The sequence below is a fragment of the Pseudophryne corroboree genome, chromosome 1, assembly GCF_028390025.1.
Source record: "Pseudophryne corroboree isolate aPseCor3 chromosome 1, aPseCor3.hap2, whole genome shotgun sequence".
In the NCBI taxonomy this organism is placed as follows: domain Eukaryota; kingdom Metazoa; phylum Chordata; class Amphibia; order Anura; family Myobatrachidae; genus Pseudophryne; species Pseudophryne corroboree.
In genome coordinates this window covers 171,899,812-171,919,730 of record NC_086444.1, presented here as the reverse complement: position 1 = coordinate 171,919,730, position 19,919 = coordinate 171,899,812, and the positions used below count along the sequence as shown (strand labels likewise).

At 41.5% G+C, this 19,919-nt stretch overlaps 1 protein-coding gene across 1 annotated transcript in view; it reads left to right on the top strand.

Annotated features, from left to right (window-relative positions):
- The window catches only part of LOC134893243 (baculoviral IAP repeat-containing protein 1f-like), a 217,664-nt gene extending 200,506 nt beyond the window's left edge, over window positions 1-17,158 (top strand). Inside the window, exons 17-18 of the mRNA XM_063913674.1 lie at window positions 7,233-7,400; window positions 14,288-17,158. Coding sequence (XP_063769744.1) covers window positions 7,233-7,400; window positions 14,288-14,652 — 533 coding nt within the window. The 3' untranslated portion in view covers window positions 14,653-17,158. The remainder of the gene's footprint in view (window positions 1-7,232; window positions 7,401-14,287) is intronic.
- The last annotated feature ends 2,761 nt before the right edge of the window (window positions 17,159-19,919 follow it).

Here is a 19,919-nt window from a genome sequence, read left to right as displayed (position 1 = left end):
ACACCCGTTGGTAACCCTTTAGGGTTTTGCTGTTGCCCTTAGCAACAGCATTTCGGGTTCTCTACGTATTAAAACACAACATCTTGCTTTTCCCATCTGAGCATTACTAATACTAGGGAGACACCCAGTTCCTTAGCCTCTGGGCTTCTCTGTTCACTTTGTGTGTATTTTGTTACCCTATCACCTTCTGTGTACGTAATGTCATATTCCCCAGTCTGTCTGTGAGTTCATTTGTTTTGCATACCTATCCGTTCAGACACAGTACATTCCTGCAGGCACTGGTGTGCATAACAGTTCAAACACCAGTACATTCCTGCAGGCGCTGGAGTGCATAACAGTTCTGACACCAGTACATTCCTGCAGGCACTGGTGTGCATAACATATTCAGCAGCCTAATACTCCTGTTGAAATTTTGTGGGAATATGGAGCATACCCCTCAAAATACATTGCAACAGGTGGTCGATCAGGTGCAGGTCCTGACTCGACAATTTAATGATTTGTCCATTAAAATGCACACCTCCCAGGCCGCTGGCGGAGCTCCCGCAGCAGCAGCACCTTCAGGGGTTAAGGAGCCGAAAGTAAATCTCCTGGATCGTTTTTCTGGAGATCGCTCGCAGTTCTTTTGTTTCAAGGAGAGCTGCAAGCTATACTTCCGGCTTAGGCCTCAGTCTTCTGGGTCGGAGATTCAGCAGGTGGGCATAGTGATTTCCTTGCTACAAGGAGACCCACAGGTCTGGGCATATGGGTTGCAGCCTGACTGTCCGTCGCTTAAAAGTGTTGATGCTTTTTTTACGGCACTGGGCATGTTGTATGATGACCCTGACAAGACGGCCTCAGCCGAGGCTCAGATTTCGATCCTTAAGCAAGGGCGAAGGCCAGTTGAGGTTTACTGTACGGAGTTTCGGAGGTTGGCCCATGATACCCAGTGGAATGACCCAGCCCTGAGACACCAGTACCGAAGAGGTCTTTCTAACCAGATAAAGGACCAACTGGTACAATATCCCTTGCCTGATAGCTTGGATCAGCTCATGCAGTTATCCATCCGGGTGGATAGACGGCTGAGAGAGCGTAGGCTTGAACCTCAGACTCTGAGGAATTTTCCGAGGAGCCTATGCAGATTGGGGCTACCCACCTCTCCTCGCGTGAGAAGACGCGGAGGAGACAGCAGGGCTTGTGTTTGTACTGTGGGAATAAAGGTCATGTGGTAGTATCATGCCCAGAAAAGCCAGAAAACTTGAGGGCCTGGGGGTGATGGGAAATATCCTGTCAGGCCAGAAGTCAGAATTTCCCAAGAAGACTTTTATCATTCCGGTGACCTTGAAGATCCTCGGTCAAACTGTCAAGACTGAGGCCTTTGTGGACAGTGCGGCCGACGGGGTTTTTATGGACCGCCAATTCGCCCTGAAACACTCTGTTCCCTTAGTACCCTTGGCATCGGAAATTGAGATTTGTGGGTTAAACGGGGAACCATTATCCCAAGGTAAAATTACCTCTTGCACTAGCCAGATTTCTTTGTTTATTGGAGCCACACACTCTGAAAAATTGTCCTTTTATGTGACTGTCTGTACTTTTGCCCCATTGGTGTTGGGGTTACCCTGGTTAAGGGCCCACAATCCTCAATTTGACTGGGTCTCTGGGGAGATTCTTAGTTGGGGTACTGATTGTTTCAGGAGTTGCTTGAGCCTTCCAGTCAGGCTCTCGCAGCTAAGTTTGCCAGGATTGCCAGGGTGTTATGCAGATTTTGCGGACGTGTTCTCCAAAAAAGTTGCAGAGGTACTACCTCCCCATCGCCCCTATGACTGTGCCATTGATTTGTTGCCAAATGCTAAGCTTCCCAAGAGCAGGTTGTACTCCCTGTCACGTCCTGAGACTCAGGCTATGGCAGAGTACATTCAGGAGAACTTGGCTAAGGGATTTATCAGACCTTCACAGTCTCCAGTTGGGTCGGGGTTCTTCTTCGTGGGTAAAAAGGATGGTTCGTTGCGACCCTGCATCGACTTCAGGGAATTGAACCGTATCACGATTAAAAACTCATACCCACTGCCCCTCATTTCGGTCTTGTTTGACCAGCTTCGTACTGCCACCATTTTTTCTAAGATTGACCTACGCAGTGCGTACAATCTAATCCGAATAAGAGAGGGGGATGAATGGAAGACTGCCTTTAATACCCACTCAGGGCATTATGAATATTTGGTGATGCCTTTTGGGCTCTGTAATGCCCCGACAGTCTTCCAGGATTTCATGAATGATGTGCTCAGGGAATATTTGGATAGATTCTTAGTTGTATACTTAGATGACATCCTAATCTTCTCCCATTCCCTGGAGGAACATCGGAAGCATGTACGCTTAGTCCTCCAGAAACTCAGAGACCACCGGCTTGGGGCGAAGCTGGAGAAGTGCGAATTTGAAGTTCAGCAAATCGCATTTCTAGGATATATTATCTCCCCAGAAGGTTTCCAAATGGAGGGTTCCAAGGTACAGGCAGTCCTGGATTGGGTGCAGCCCACTAGTTTGAAGGCGCTTCAGCGTTTCCTGGGCTTTGCGAATTTTTATAGACGATTTATCGCTGGATTTTCGTCTATAGTGGCGCCCTTGGTGGCACTCACTAAGAAAGGGGTGGATGTTGCTCACTGGTCTTGTGAGGCTAAAGCGGCTTTTGCCCGTCTCAAAAGGGCATTTGTATCGGCCAAGGTGCTGCGACACCCAGATCCAGAGCGTCCTTTTGTGGTGGAGGTGGATGCCTCTGAGATGGGTATTGGGGCAGTGCTTTCTCAGATGGGAGTGTCTGATAATCGCCTTCATCCCTGTGCTTACTTTTCCCGTAAATTTTCGCCTGCCGAGATGAATTATGACGTGGGTAACCGGGAATTGTTGGCTATTAAGGATGCACTCGAGGAGTGGAGACACTGGCTTGAGGGGGCTAAGTTTGTGGTCTCAATTCTCACCGACCATAAGAATCTGGCATATTTAGAGTCAGCAAAGCGTCTCAATGCCAGGCAGGCAGGCATTTGTTTTTTGCTCGCTTTAATTTTTTGATAACATATCGCCCTGGGTCAAAAAACATCAAGGCTGATGCGCTCTCGCGGAGTTTTGCTCCAATCCAGGAGACCACCGAGGAGCCGTTGCCCATTGTGTCCCCATCATGTATTAAAGTGGGCATTACCCAGGACCTCTTATCATTAGTCCTTAGAGCACAGGAGCAGGCTCCTCCAGACCTTCCGGTAGGTCTTTTGTTTGTGCCTCCTAGGTTAAGACAGCGAGTGTTCCTGGAATTCCATGCCAAGAAGTCGGCAGGTCACCCGGGTATTGCCAGAACTCGGGAGTTGCTATCTAGGGCGGTGTGGTGGCCCTCGGTGGCTAAGGATGTGGATCAGTGGGTTCGGGCATGTGACATCTGTGCCCGAAATAAGACTCCTAGAGGGGTTCCTGTTGGCCCATTACATCCACTCTCTATCCCATCTAAGCCATGGACCCACATTTCAATGGATTTTGTGGTGGACTTGCCCAAATCCTCGGGGATGACAGCCATCTGGGTTGTCGTTGACAGGTTTTCGAAGATGGCGCACTTCGTTCCACTGGTTGTGCTGCCATCGGCCAGACGCCTGTCTGAATTATTTATGCTGCATGTTGTGCGTCTCCACGGGTTGCCACTTGATGTGGTCTCTGACCGCGGATCCCAGTTTGTGGCCAAATTCTGGAGGGCATTTTGTTCCGATCTCCAGATTTCTGTCAGCTTGTCGTCAGGCTACCATCCGCAGTCTAATGGGCAGACTGAAAGGGTGAACCAGTCCTTGGAGCAGTTCCTCAGGTGTTATGTCTCCAAGTGTCAGACTGACTGGGTTGCTCATCTGTCCATGGCGGAGTTTGCCTATAACAACGCGGCTCACTCTGCTACAGGGATCTCTCCCTTCCTTTGTGTGTATGGGCATCATCCTAAGGCCAATTCTTTTGACCCCCTGGACTCCACGCCTGGTGGTTCCTCTGTGGTTTCGGTCCTTAGAGGTATTTGGCGGAAAGTGAAGAAAGCCCTTGTGTCTGTGTCATTAGTGACCAAAAGGGTTTTTGATAAGCGGAAAAGACCCTGCAGCTTCAAATTAGGAGACTTCGTCTGGTTGTCTACCAAGAATTTGAAGTTGAGACAGCCATCTCATAAGTTAGGCCCCCGGTTCATCGGCCCTTATAAGATCACCAGGGTTATCAATCCGGTGGCATTTCAGTTAGATCTGCCCCGTTCTTTGGGTATCAATAAAACATTTCATTGTTCCCTTTTAAAACGGGCGATTAGTAATCCTTCTTCCAGTGGAAGACCTTCCCCTCTTCTGATACGTGGCCAGAGGGAGTTTGTTGTTGAAAGGATTCTTGACTCCAAGATGGTTCGGGGTCGGCTGTCATTTTTGGTGCACTGGAAGGGGTATGGCCCGGAGGAGCGGTCGTGGGTGCGCAGTTGTGATCTTCATGCCCCCAGACTGATACGCTCTTTCTTCTCGCAGTTCCCCGATAAACCCGGTGGTAGGGGTTCTTTGACCCCTCGTCAGAGGGGGGGTACTGTTAGGGTCTCCTGCCCTGTGCTGCCACGTCGTCATGGCAACCGGGAGACAAGTGCTAGTGGAGTAACCTGAGCGCAGCTGATACTCCGGTTCGGGTCTTTTGCTGTGCAGTGGTTACAGGCTCTGTGCACGGCAGGGGATCCGGTGCTGGTTTTTGTGCTCACAGTCTGTGAGGTCTGAGTGGGGCATGGACAGCACCTGCTTTATAAGGCCTCTTCTCAGGTTAAGCAGATGCTGCTGAATCTTTGTTGGTTAGTCAGTTCCTGAAAGTTAGCCAGTACTGTGTAGCTTTGTATTTGTTGTTGCTTACTGCAAATAGGCCTGGGGATTTGGTACTACACTCTGCCAATCCAGACCTAGCAGTAAGACTGGAGTCAGTCGTTTAACTTGCTGGGGTTCTTTTACTACTCTGTGAACTTAGCAAGTTTGCGGCTGTATTCTAAGACTTGCCTGCCTAAATCCTGTCTCACTGTGCAAGGTGTCAGGTGTCAGTTTAGTGGCAGTAAGCTGAACCTGTGCACTGCAAGTGAGAATTAGGATTGTGGAGACTCTCCTTGTGTCTATCATTCCATCTCTGACCAAGGAGTTTACTGCCACACCCGTTGGTAACCCTTTAGGGTTTTGCTGTTGCCCTTAGCAACAACATTTCGGGTTCTCTACGTATTAAAACACAACATCTTGCTTTTCCCATCTGAGCATTACTAATACTAGGGAGACACCCAGTTCCTTAGCCTCTGGGCTTCTCTGTTCACTTTGTGTGTATTTTGTTACCCTATCACCTTCTGTGTACGTAATGTCATATTCCCCAGTCTGTCTGTGAGTTCATTTGTTTTGCATACCTATCCGTTCAGACACCAGTACATTCCTGCAGGCACTGGTGTGCATAACAGTTCAAACACCAGTACATTCCTGCAGGCGCTGGAGTGCATAACAGTTCTGACACCAGTACATTCCTGCAGGCACTGGTGTGCATAACACCCTGTCATTGAGGCACATGTATCGGTGCCGCTACACTGTGGTTTTTTAATGGGCTTTTACAGCCCATGGCTTGGCCCCGTCCCATGACCGCCCCCCGCTACCCAAACTTTATATTGTCAGCGGGAAGCACCTCTCCCGCTGCCTCCCATCCCCATGTGCAGGCATATTCACAGGGGGGAAATGAGGCTTATGGTCATTAGGTCAACAAGACTTAGGTCGACAGTCATTAGGTCGACCACTATTTGTCGACATGCACTAGGTTGACATGGTCATTAGGTCGACATGGAAAAGGTCGACATGAGTTTTTCAGAAAATTTTATATTTTTTTAACTTTTTCATACTTTACAAACCACGTGGACTACAATTGGGAACGGTAACCTGTGCCGAGCGCAGCGGTAGCAGAGCGAGGCACCCTGCCCGAAGCATAGCGAGCAAAGCGAGCCATGCGAGGGGACACGGTACACTAATTGGGGTTCCCCGTCACTTTACGAAGAAAACTACACCAAAAAAAGTAAAAAAAACCTCATGTCGATCTCTTTCCATGTCGAGCTTGTTCAAGTCGACCTAATGACCCTGTTGACTTAGTCACCCCATTGACCCAGTGCATGTCGACCAATAGTGGTCGACCTAATGACTGTCCACACAAATCTTGTCGACCTAATGACCCATACCCGGGAAATGATTAGAATAATCCAAAGAAGATATCTATCACAGAATCTGTGTTATAAATATCTTCTTTGTATTATTTTAATCACTATGACAGGGGAGGCACTGCCTCCCCTGACTGCACGTCCTTGACGGATACCCATACCCAACACACAGGGTATAATTAGCTTTAATTGTAGTGTACCTGGCTCTTGCAAAACCTAGCCCCCAGTACTAAAATCTAGGTCCCCATGGTGACCTGGTGTCCAGGGACAAATTTAGGGGTGAGGGGGGCCCCTAGGCACAATAGTAATGGCTGCCCCGCCCACCCACCCCTTGCCGAATTGTATCATTTTCAGTGATTGGTTATAAGCTCTCATTTGATAGAATAATAAAAAGGCCACTATGACATCTTTTTATTTTTTATTACTGTATGTATACATATTTACTAAATAGGACAACTTACAGGGGCTCTATGTGCATGTCCTACCCATTTACTCTCCAATCAAAATGGCATATGGTACAGTACAGTAGAACTGTTTAGCAGTTACTGGTACATTTTGTCTGACAGTAACAACACAAGCATCCAAGTGCCGCCCCCAAACAAGTGGCACCCCTAGACACGTTCCTCATGTGCCTAATGGGACATTTGCTACGCCGGTGCCCGGGATTTGTCGAGCCCTGCTTTAATCAATAACATATATATCACAGGAGACCATAGGTTCTCCTCAGAATCCTTGACCATGGTACAAAAACCACTGCTCTATATGTACGTAGTTATTTGGGATAATAAAAAGTCCATTACAGTCATCCTCCTATTTGCATACCCACACCTTGCTGTTTATTATTGATCCTAACATGTTTGTGCAGTGATAGAGGTGGAAATTTAGAAGTGGTGGTATGGAACATGTAAGGGAATGGAATTTGGTAGTATTGCAATTGAAGAAGTAGGGGAAGTGACCCACGTCGCCCATTTAGTGTGCGCATATATTTAAAAAACTATCCTGAATTATGTTCTTTATTATTTTGTATTTCATGTGCCCCTAAATATTTGATCCTCAGTGGAAGCTCTACCGTCTCTCAAGCTCCTTGAAGAAATTTGTCTCCCAGGTGGAGATGCAGTGAGGGAAACAGTGACATGTTTTATACAGCAATTCCAGTATATGCCCAACCTCAGGAAACTCATCATCAACTATAGATTACTGAGTGACAGCAGCGTGCTGGTATTAGGTAAGTGATATGAGACACTGTACCACTGCATGGTGAAAATCATAGGAAATGAAGCAGTTGAAAAACTTCAGTTTTATATTTGCTTAAGCAGTTTAAAAGTACAGCATTCATTTCTCAAGCTGTTGTGGAACTATAAGTTCTATAATATTTTATTTATCCCTGCTAGACATCCTGAGGCTGGTAAAGGGAAATTTACTAGGCTCCCAATTCCATTCGGCGGAAAATGCCATCTCAGTAATTTACTAAACACAAATCACGGCAGACTTTAACCAATTCGTTTTGAGATAGACAGCCATCCACACAAATACAAATCAATAGACTATCTGCCAACATGGATGGATTTTCATATACATCTCATAGAAAACGTGAATTTACTAAGGATTCGTATTCTCAATCACAGCTGACAATTCTGAAACACTGTCGCAAAAGCATGGAATTCGTACAGAAATAGAACTTTCAAATAGACCTGTTTTTGGCTGACGTGTCTGGAGAACCGTGCACAGATCAGTGAGATATGTGCATGCTTCTCTACATAAAAGTGTGTCAAATACAGGTTGAGCATCCCTTATCAAAAAATTCTAAATCTCACATTTTTGGGTCCCATACCGAGATGATGACATATATATATATATATATATATATATGTATATATATATTATATATATATATATATGTAGATATATATGTAGATATAGATAGATAGATAGAGATATATAGATATATGTATATATATATATATATATATATTATATGTATAGATATATGTAGATGTAATAAATATATATATATATATATATATATATATAGACAAAAAACAATGGTTCTCTTGGGAGCTTGACCACCACAGGTATCTCGTATTATAAAAATAATTTATTAAAACAACATATTACAAATGTATTTCCAAAACATGAATCACATGATCACACATGTCACTTGAATAATACATTCATTTCTGATAATCTATTGTAAAGATGTTTTCAATTATTCGGTGAAGTACTTATTTCTCAATATGGAAAAAGCATGTATGATCTGTTCACCAATTCATGGAAACGCACAATCGTTGAACCCAACGCATTTTGTCCGTTAGGACTTCATCAGGGGTGTGCATCAACAAATGGCTTCACCAAAAAAACAAAAAAACAGAGTATGAACTTGCTGAGAGTGTATTCCTGTTGATACTAATCAAAAAGGTACTATTCTGTCAAACCCTGGCGTGTTGTCTCAAGGTCCACCTCATAGCTGTGAGGTGGACCTTGAGACAACACGCCAGGGTTTGACCGAATAGTACCTTTTTGATTCCGTCCAGATTGCCCTTATAGATTTGTGAAATCCAAACAGGAGTTATTGGAAGGAAACACACCGAAGCATTACTGATTTACTTCGGTCAACATCTACAATTTGATGGTCTGTTAGTATCAACAGGAATACACTCTCAGCGAGTTCATACTCTGTTTGTTTTTCTTTTGGTGAAGCCATTTGTTGATGCGCACCCCTGATGAAGTCCTAACGGACGAAACGCGTTGGGTTCAACGATTGTGCGTTTCCATGAATTGGTGAACAGATCATACATGCTTTTTCCATATTGAGAAATAAGTACTTCACCGAATAATTGAAAACATCTTTACAATAGATTATCAGAAATGAATGTATTATTCAAGTGACATGTGTGATCATGTGGTTCATGTTTTAAAATACATTTGTAATATGTTGTTTTAATAAATTATTTTTATAATACGAGATACCTGTGGTGGTCAAGCTCCCAAGAGAACCATTGTTTTTTGTCTATTCTATGTATAGTACTCCTTCTGACAGGGGGTATTTCTCAGTGGTTTGAGCTATCAGATAATAGCACAATTAAGGGGTCTTAATTCCTCTTTCTATATATATATATATATATATATATATATATATATATAGCAACCTGGCAGTGACTGCATACCAAGTTAAGAAAAATGTTTTTCTTATCTATACATTTTAACTGGTATTATATTTTATGTGTATACTTTTTATCCCATTTTTAAAAAAAGATTTGTTGTTTTAAATTGTTTATGTGAATAAACTGTATTTTAGATTTTCATTCATCCACCTACAGTGTGAGCTTTTATCCTTTTAGACACCATTGGTCGCTATAACCCCCCCCCCCCCCCTTGTGTATTTAAGTTTATACTCCAGGGAACCACCATCCCTGTTTGGGGGTCAGCAGACGCCCTTTTAAATCTCTAGGGAGTGTCAATTTTACTTGTATGGTACATCATACACCTATGGTCTGTAAGCGTTGGTGAACACAAGTGGCGCAATAATTCCTTTCTATTTATATATATATATATATATCATTATCTCAGTAGCGGACCCAAAAATGTGGGGTTTTGAATTTTGGATAAGGGATACTCAACCTTTATGTGAAAAAAATGTGAAAAAAAAATTGGACGGTGCTAATTCTTAAAATACAGGGAGACCCTACACAAATTTTTCCCGGTATTTTAAGAACCAGTACCGACTTAAACAGCCCAGGGCTGGTTATTCTTAGGAGGGGGGACCCCCACACAATTTTTATTTTTAACTATTTTAATACTCAACACAGTGATTCCCTGCACGGATCTCACTGATCCAGCCGGACTTCATTGTGTCATGTACAGCAGTGTTTTACTAAACTCCCCCATAAAACACTGCCCTGCAGTACGAATGACATCAACATCAGAAAACTCAAATTGAAGAAACACAAGAGTTTAGTAATTACTGATTATTTTTTTTCCAAAAAAGTTGCAATCTAAAATGGCTGATTAGTAAATTTATATATATACAGTATATAGGGAAGATGGGGGAAAGGGATGTCTCCTGCACCAGACAAAGTTTATGATATTATTCAGTAACATGATCCCCAAATTGTATTATTGCATAAAAAATTCTGCTTACATCCACAGGGGGTGCTGCCATAGACATTAAAAGTAGAGAACAACAATGGACAGAAAAAGGATTGTCTCTTCGTTGGTGCACTTAGAAAAAGAAAAACGTATATATTTTATTAAAATATAACTTTTATTTTTATTCAATAAAAATTTCCTAGCAATTGAGAAACATATTTGTGAAAAAACGTAAATAAATTGTGCACTATGAGTGATTAAATTATGTGCTTGAAAAATTAAAAGCTGATTCACTGTGCTCAAATAATTGTTCCGCTCAATTTATTATTTTAATTAAATATCACTGGAACTGTTCGTATTTTTATTATTATTTTTTATTGTTTTTTTATTATTATTATTATTATTATTATTATTATTATTATTCTTGGTAATTGTTATGTATTAAATATAAATCAAGACAGCATATATTACACAATTATGAAAAAGATAGCAAGGTAAGTAACCATAGTATGACACAGACTTCAGAGGTAAGTATTAGGTTCAGATACTCCTAGGACATAATCAGTCCCTTTGTATGCATTTAAATGTCATGGTGAAAACTCATGATTCTATAAGATAGGATTATTTGCAGGCAAAATGTGCCATTAATGGTTCCTTTGAAAGAACTCCATTGACAAAAGACCCTGGTATATGCACTGTTAATTAGTCTTTCATATGCAACAAGATCGTGTCTATTATATGGGTCTAAACGCAGCATGCATCATGACTCCATTGACAATGATCTTTGAATAATAAATTATTTCAGGCTGTTATACACCAGTTGAGTCAGGTCTATTGTACGAAGTGGCCCTTTATAATTAATTTGATGTCAAATAGGAATATTAATGAATTAGGGCTGATATTATGAGTATTCGCGGCTGCTTGCCGCACTCACATCACCTTCAATGGTTTATGATGTTAATATGCACAGTATGTGGTTAAAAGCTTCTCTGGCTTTATTTGTTACCACACTCTGTAGTAAGCCTGCTATATCCTAACAGATCTTCCGTTATACTTAGAACTAACGATTGTCTCCCTTAATGGTCTGCTTGCATTAATATTCACTGGACATTTGAATAATAATAAATTATATTAATTTTGTTCTCCCAGATCTTGCCTGTTCGCCTGTTGCATAATTAATCTAGGTTACTAAGCCCACGCTGTTTATAAGACTACAATACACTGGTCCGCTAGATGCTGAAAGGACTTATGTATTGATGCTCATTCCAATCCTCATCCCTTAAGAGTAATGTTTTTATTATATTTTATTCTGTTTTAACATACTTCCACAATTCTGATAGTATATGTGATGTAGGTACCACCCGTTCACCCAGGTGTGTCCGTTCTATGCTACTTGTTGCTATCTTATGCTGAAAGATCCCTTACCACCTATGGCTGTGCTGAGGTTGCACACGTTTATCAAAATAGGTGGATATATTGACAGCGCGTCTCACAGTTCTAATATTGCTGCGGGACAATAATCAGTAGCTTGATAAGGAATTTATGTGCATCATAAAGTGTTGAAAAACATCATATATTTCTGTATGTCACTTAATTCTTACACTATCAGTGTAACAGAAATGCTATTTCGGAGCATGCCCAATTGATGCTATCTATAGTTATTGTGATTACATGCCGCCCAGGGTTCAATAGTCCCTCACTTTTTGATCTGGATGAGCGGGTGTATTTCCAGCGCGTCTCACAGTTTCAATTTTACTGCGGGACAGTTAACAGTAACTTAATAAAGAAACTATAAGCATTTTATAGTGTTGATAGACATCATATGTTTCTTCATGTCAATTAATTCCTTCACTATTAATGCAACAGAGTTTCTACTTCAAAGCATGCCGAATCGTTGCTGTCTGCAGCTAATGTAAGCCGCCTGAGGTTCAATGATCCCTATATATTAATTGTATCAACGGCTATTCATATGCAATTCAGATTCTGACACATTTGATAATTATAGATTACTACATAACAGTAACCAGGCAATTACAGTGATCTATAACATATTTTCCTAGTGTATAGGCATGTTAGGCACAGTGATCAGTGTGAGCGGGCTTAACAGCACCGTTCTGAAACGCTGACGTGCGCGTTTCACAAATGCTTTAACGAGGCCCATATAATAGACACGATCTTGTTGCATACGAAAGACTAATTAACAGTGCATATACCAGGGTTTTTGTCAATGGAGTTCTTTCAAAGGAACCATTAATGGCATGGTTTGCCTGCAAATAATCCTATCTTATAGAATCATGAGTTTTCACCATGACATTTAAATGCATACAAAGGGACTGATTATGTCCTAGGAGTATCTGAACTTAATACTTACCTCTGAGGTCTGTGTCATACTATGGTTACTTACCCATGCTCTCTTTTTCATAATTGTGTAATATATGCTGTCTTGATTTATATTTAATACATAACAATTACCAAGAACAATAATAATAAAAATAAAACAATAAAAATACAAACAATTCCAGTGATATTTAATTAAAATAATAAATTGAGCGGAACAATTATTTGAGCACAGTGAATCAGCTTTTCATTTTTCAAGCACATAATTTAATCACTCATAGTGCACAATTTCTTTACGTTTTTTCACAAATATGTTTCTCAATTGATAGGCAATTTTTATTGAATAAAAATAAAAGTAATATTTTAATAAAATATATAAGTTTTTCTTTTTCTAAGTGCGCCAACGTAGAGACAATCCTTTTTCTGTCCATTGTTGTTGATTAGTAAATTTACCCCGTAGTCACCTAGCATTCCAGGTTTTGGAATTCAAATGAGTGAAGGTGGAAAAAAATGCACATTGGGTTTTCTGCTTAGAAAACTCTGCAGCAGTGATGTGCGGTGAGGTGAGCAGAGCTGTTCCTGTCATACTCCAGTATACGCCAGAGTTTTGACTATATAAAGTATATGAACAATTGAAAAAATATATTATAAATATCTTTTTGGTATTATTCTACTCATTTTTATAGTCAAAACTCTGGAGTAAAAAACCTGACAGGTGAGGCAGTGCATTCCTGCTTACCTTCTCTGCACTGAACTGATCAACACTCACCATTTTCCAGCAGTATACAGTATACTGTGCTACATCTGTGTATAATGCCCACATGAACTCTTGGGCACATATGTTGCGTGTAAATCTGGCTTTTACCTCACCTCACGTGCAAGATTAAAAAAAAGATACTTACCAGTCTGTTGGTCTCTGCTGTAAGGGGGGGAGGGGTGGGGGAGGGGGGGGGTTGGCACAAGGGTACCAGAGCAAGTCCTGATAATTCTTCCTAAAAAAGAAAAAGTCAGACTTGCTCTGCGGATACGAGAAAAAAAGATGTGATTTCTATAGAAATCACTGGGGTAAATTAACTAAATTGGGAATTCTATTTTAAATGGGATGTTGCTCATAGCAACCAATCAGATTCCAGGTATTATCTTCTAAAAGGTACTGGATAAATGAGAAGTAGGATCTGATTGGTTGCTATGGGCAACATCCCATCTTAAATAGAACTCATATTTTAGTAAATTTACACCACTGCATCTCATTTTCTCTCCTGCAATTGAATAGGAAAACCATGCAGCTGTGGGAAAAACCCAGTGCCGCAGGGTTTTTTAAATCTCCCATGCATAATTGAATATCACCCACTACGTAGCTCTTCCAAGGCAGTTCCAATCAGATTGTTTTTCAATACTTTATATATAGATGGTACATATGATATAGAACATTTTCTGTAGCTCCAAAACATGATGGGATGCAGTTTCAGAGCTGAAAATAACCATTTTTCTTTGATTTTGCAAAACAATTAAAATCCTGTTATGATTATTTATTCATACTGTATAATACTGTGCTACAGGATTCCACTTGTTGTGGACAAACTATGGCACTAGAATGTTTCTAGGGAGTCCGTGAGAATTATCTTTCAGGCGTGTGGAAACTGAATTTAGTGTTGATATTATTATATTTCTTCTTTATTTTTATTACAGCAAAAGTGTGCGCAGATGGCCACTTACGAAATCTACAGAATTTAAATCTTGACAATAATCTCAACATCACACAGACTGGATGGAGAGACTTCTTCCAAGTTGTAGATAATCTGCCAAAATTGAAAGAACTCATTATTTCAAGAGTGTATTCTCATCAATTTAAAACAGACCCTGTAACTCTGATTGCCTTAGTCCAATGCGTGTCCAGGCTTCATAGCTTGAATAAGCTAGTCATGTTTGGATGGCTCCTGGATGACAAAGATATTGAGGTGTTTAATGCAATGAAATTGAAACATCCGCAGGCAAAGAGCCTAAGGCTTATGTGGCAATGGATACTGCCATTCCCCCCGATTGTCACGGAATAAACAATCGTTTTCCTCTGATATATGTATCATAGGGCCTGATTTATGTTTGCAAGTAAAGCAAAAAAGCAAGCAACTGGGCAAAACCATGCTGCACTGCAGGTGGGGCAGATGCAACATGTGTAGAGAGATTTAGATTTGGATGGAGTGTGTTCAAACTTAAATTCTAAATTGCAATGTAAAAATAAAGCTGTTTAACATTTGTGGGCTACATGCAAAAGCAGCAAAGATTTACCCTGCACAGAAACAATATAAATGTATTCACTCCCCTTGTATGGCAACATGGTTTGTTCCAGATACAAAGTTCTGCGCTTTGTTTGCCTTACTTACAAACATGAATCAGGCCGTGGTTTCATACAATATAAACATTGCCTTTTTATAAGACCTTTGTGTATTTGTAAACATCCACCTTGCACTGTTAACCTGATTGCACACTGGTTTGGGTGAAAGCACAACTAATAACAAATGTTTGTGTTGATATTTTTTACTTATATGATGAATTAATAACAAAATACACAAGATTTTAGTGCTCACATTTAAAAACAATGTCGACAATTATTATATAAAATATATAAATGCCCTCACTTTTTCGCAAAAGCTCCTGCAGAGAGCGAAACACGTTAGAGGATACCTGGGATAGCTGCACTTTGAAGTTGGATCCCACACACAGTGGGGCAGATGTATTAAACCTGGAGAAGTGATAAAGCGGTGAAAGGTGATAAGGCACCAGCCAATCAGCTCCTGAAATTTTTCAAACCCGTAATGATTGGGTGATGCGTTATCACCTTCCACTTATCTTTGCTTTATCTCTACACCGGGCTTAATATATTTGCCCCACAATCTGCACGACATGGAAGTCGAGCGGGGCACAATCCCTGGAAGATGGAGACGTCTGTCACTTCCTAGCCAGCTCCTTCCCATCAAGCGGGGTCCAGTGGAGGGGAGACAGAGATACATTCGGCTGCGCTGAAAGTAATTAGCGGCATTCAAACTCCCACAGCGGAGGACGGGTGATCAATTCACGGCTCCCACACTGCCCAACACAGGGTATAAATGATTCACTTGTGGGTCTGACAGTTCAAATCAATTTAGGACTGTGTCCTTGTAATTTTCTGCCTGTAGTGAATGGATTTGACTTTTAAATATTCCTTTTTCCCACAACCTGGATAAAGGCTAGAACAGCCAATGCAGGGTTTTTTTATATACTCAATTTTTATGCATTTTTTTTTACAGTTTTTTTTAACGTGCATTCATTATACTAATGCTGATCCACCTCCTAGAACATTTATATAGTTATATAATAATTGTCAACATTGCTTTGTGAGCACTAACTTCTTGTGTATTTTGATATTAATTCATCATATAAATTACTCCTGTGCACAGGTGTCCGGGAAAATGGTGTGGCTGCAATTTTAATGGTGTTTTTTGCATACACAGTAGGGAAAATGGCAGGGAAAATGGCTGTGCCAACATTTTTTCGGAGACTTGCACACCACCTAGTGCTCAGACTCATTGGCACTGTCTGCTAGAGAGGAGTGGGCCCGCGTTGGAGACTGCACACGGGCCCGCTCCTCTCTTAATACGCCCCTGCTCATAAGGATTGATAGGATAAGTATTAATGGGAATATATGCCCAGATTTATCAAGCCTTGGAGAGTGATAAATTGCACGGTGATAAAGTACCAACCAACCACCTCCTAACTGCCATGTTACAGGCTGTGTTTGAAAAATGAGAGTTAGGAGCTGATTGCTTGGTACTTTATCACCGTGCAATTTATAACTCTCCAATGCTTGATAAATCTGGGCAATTATTTTAGCCAGGAAAGCTACATGTGATCCCTGACCCCATACAATAAATAAGTTCTATAGCTTGTGTCGCCACCACTAAATAATACCTTCCACACAATTTTGGACTATGCTTAAAGCTATTTATCTAACTTTTAGAGGCATCCGCCACTTACTCCATAATTGTCCAATATCTATTCCCCATTGTCCACCAATATCTGACCGTAGACAGATGTAAACAAATAAGTATCACAGGGGGGCACTCAGATATAAAAAACAAGACATAAACTGCCAATGTATTAACCAACGCTTTTCATGCTTTAGTTCCCAGTGGAAAATGCTAAAAAAGCAAACAGACTCTGTTGGATGTCTGATTCATATACTGTATATCTGTATTTTTCTTGGTTCTTTGCCTACATTAGTTTTCTTTTACAGTAAGTGTGTGTGTGTGTGTGTGTGTGTGTGTGTGTGTGTGTGTGTGTGTGTGTGTGTGTGTGTGTGTGTGTGTGTGTGTGTAGTTATTACCATTCCTGTTGATGTGTAGTTTTTGCCTCATTGTCTATGTTTGTGAGTACTGTAAACTAATGACTCACAATCGCATAAAGATGAGGCTGTACTAAAGGTTATAATGTTTCATTATCTGTACACAATATAATACAATTTTTTTTTGTCTAGACAATAAATCCTGCAGTCGCATTTTCCATACATAATGCGATTACTGTATATACATACTCAAATTATCTTATCTGATTTCTAGTTTAAATAATGAGGGGCACAGTTATAAACAAGTTTTCTCTTACGAGTTTTAACACTCTTTGCATATAATAAAACTCGTTGATAAATGGGTACCTCAATGAGAATCTTAAAATCTCAAATGTAAATTAAGTAAAGTGAATGGGCAGTTTCATATAGTATACAGTAGCTGCAATTCTAATTATTTAAGTACTATTAATTGGAGGAGTTAACCAGCCAATCAGAAGTGACAGTCATCATCATTGTATATCACCTTTTAAGAGTTCTGGGGGAAGAAAGTAAATGACAAGTCTATTGTTAAATTACGAATGTAGTTTTGGACAATGCCTACTAACTGTTGTCAAGATGATATATGTATTTTTCTGGTCATAGTTACCATTAATCGTAGGTGAAGTTAGATGAGTCTCAAATATTCATCAAAGCACAATGCTGTGGCCAGTGAGTAATGGATGCCGCTATTTGACCTTCAAAGAGAGACCTGAAGAAAGAGTAAAGCCAGGGCTTAAAGTGGTCCTGGAGAGGTGGTGGAACTCATTTAACCAGACCCCCGCCCCTCCTTCCCCCTCCATCCTCACATTAAGCGGAGCCAGGGCCAGTGCTAGTGTTTTCAACACCGCCCTGAAATTATAAATTAGCGCTCTACTTCCCATACTTTATAAAGGGACATTGATCTCACAAAGAAACAACATGGTCACATAATAGTACTTTCAATTCAAATTGCACAACACAGTAGCACAATTGTATTCACAGTACACCGCATAGTAATGCCCATTACACATAAAGACCACAGTAGTGCCACTTATACACATAATGGCCACAGAAGTTCCGCTTATACACAAAATGCCCACACTAGTAGTGCCCCTTACACATAATGCGCACAGTAGTAGTGCCGCTTATATACAGAATGCCCATAGGAGTAGTGCATCTTACACATAATGCCCACAATAGTAGTGCCCCTTATACACATATCTGCCTCTGTCCCTCCAGCAGCTCCATGCCCTGTATCCCCCCAGCAGCTTCCCCACTTCTATTGTCACTCCAGCCCCCTTTCATCTTGTCTTCAAGATACACAGAGCCTGCTCCTCTTCATGGCTCCTCTTCACTTCAGCAGCGGTGACAGCATGACCTCACATACATCGTGCCAGAAAAGGAAACTACTGGGCCCTGAGGAGGGGATAAATGCCGTCCAACAAACACAGTGTGTGTGAGTACCAGGAGGGGTGGGCTGTAGATGGAGGAGGACCATAGAACCGGAGGAAGGGGGAGGTGACTGCAGCTCATCAGTAACACATCTATTGATGTAGGTGATGGGGGCAGGTTTTTATGTTGGAATTACTGTGCAGGGAAATGGAGGTGGTGGAACTAGTTCCCCCTACCATTAGAGGTGGTGGAACTCAGTTCCACCTCTTTCCCCCTCACTTTAACCCCTGAGTAAAGCCCCCCATATATTACTGCGACTTGTCTGAGGCACAAGTCGGATCCGATTTCCCTTGAACTCCCCCGGCAGCTCCCCGGGAGTGCTTCCATCCGATTTGGTACTTGATGTGCCATTTTTACATCTGATTTATCGCATGCTGCTGCCGCTGTGTGGGTGGATGGGAGCGTCCAGAGAAATGGCACGCAAGTGAAGACATGCGAGAAATCGTATACGATATATTGCAGGTGCTAAAAAAACTAGCACGATGTGCACCTGATGGCTGCGATTCCGTTTATCCTATGTGCCGCACGTCCAACCTCCAACTCAGCCACGATGTGCACGGGACCGCCCATCAGATCTGATCAGATGTCAAACACCTGCGATTTAGCCAGATTTCATCCGATTTCTCGGCCGATGAGTCTAAACCGGATGAAAAGAGCCCAAATCGCACTAGTGTATAGCCCCCCTTAATAAAGAACTTGATCATGTTAAAGAGCAGTTGTTGTTACAGGCACATTTGCAATGTTTAGAAAACATTCAGGAAAGAAATATTTTTTCTGTTCAAAGTTGTGTTTGTAATTATGAATAATTAAAAATTGAGTGTGCAAATGAAGAGATGCCTCATATAATGTTGGTGCATAAAAAATCCCTCTGTGACGCTAGAGAATGAAGGAAAAATCTGTGATGGAAATTCAAACAGGCTCGGATTGAGGGGTGAATGACATTCCAAGAACAGCTATAAGAAAATTAGTTTTAGTACTTCACAAACAGACAGTCAAAGGGGAGATTTATCAAAACTTGGAGAGAGATAAAGCACCAACCAATCAGCTCCTTTCATTTTACAGACTGTTTATAAATGGCAGTTGGTAAATGGAGAGTTGGTACGTTGTCGCTCGGCACTTTATCTCTCACCAAGTTTTGATAAATATCACCCAAAATGTGTTCACACTGCAGATAAGCAATTATTTAAGCAGACACATGAAGGTTTCTCTGAATTAAAGACAAACGTTGAATGTATCACATAAAAAGGGATAACAAATTATTGTTAATCCATACTGAATAGGGTTAAAACAAACCACTAATACCACTTTCAGATCGCAAATGCCGGGTCCCACCCGGTAAGAGAAACGTGTCCTTACCGGGTGGGATCCGACATTTGCTCTGCTATGGTGGCTTTCCGACCCGGCAATATACCGGGTCGGTTGCCATAGCAGCGGGGGGGCGCAGCAGCAGCAGGGGCGGGGGTGGAGGCGGCACTGGTAGATAAGCTCATCTCCTGCGCCGCCTCTCCCTATGCTGTGAATGGGAGCCGTGTC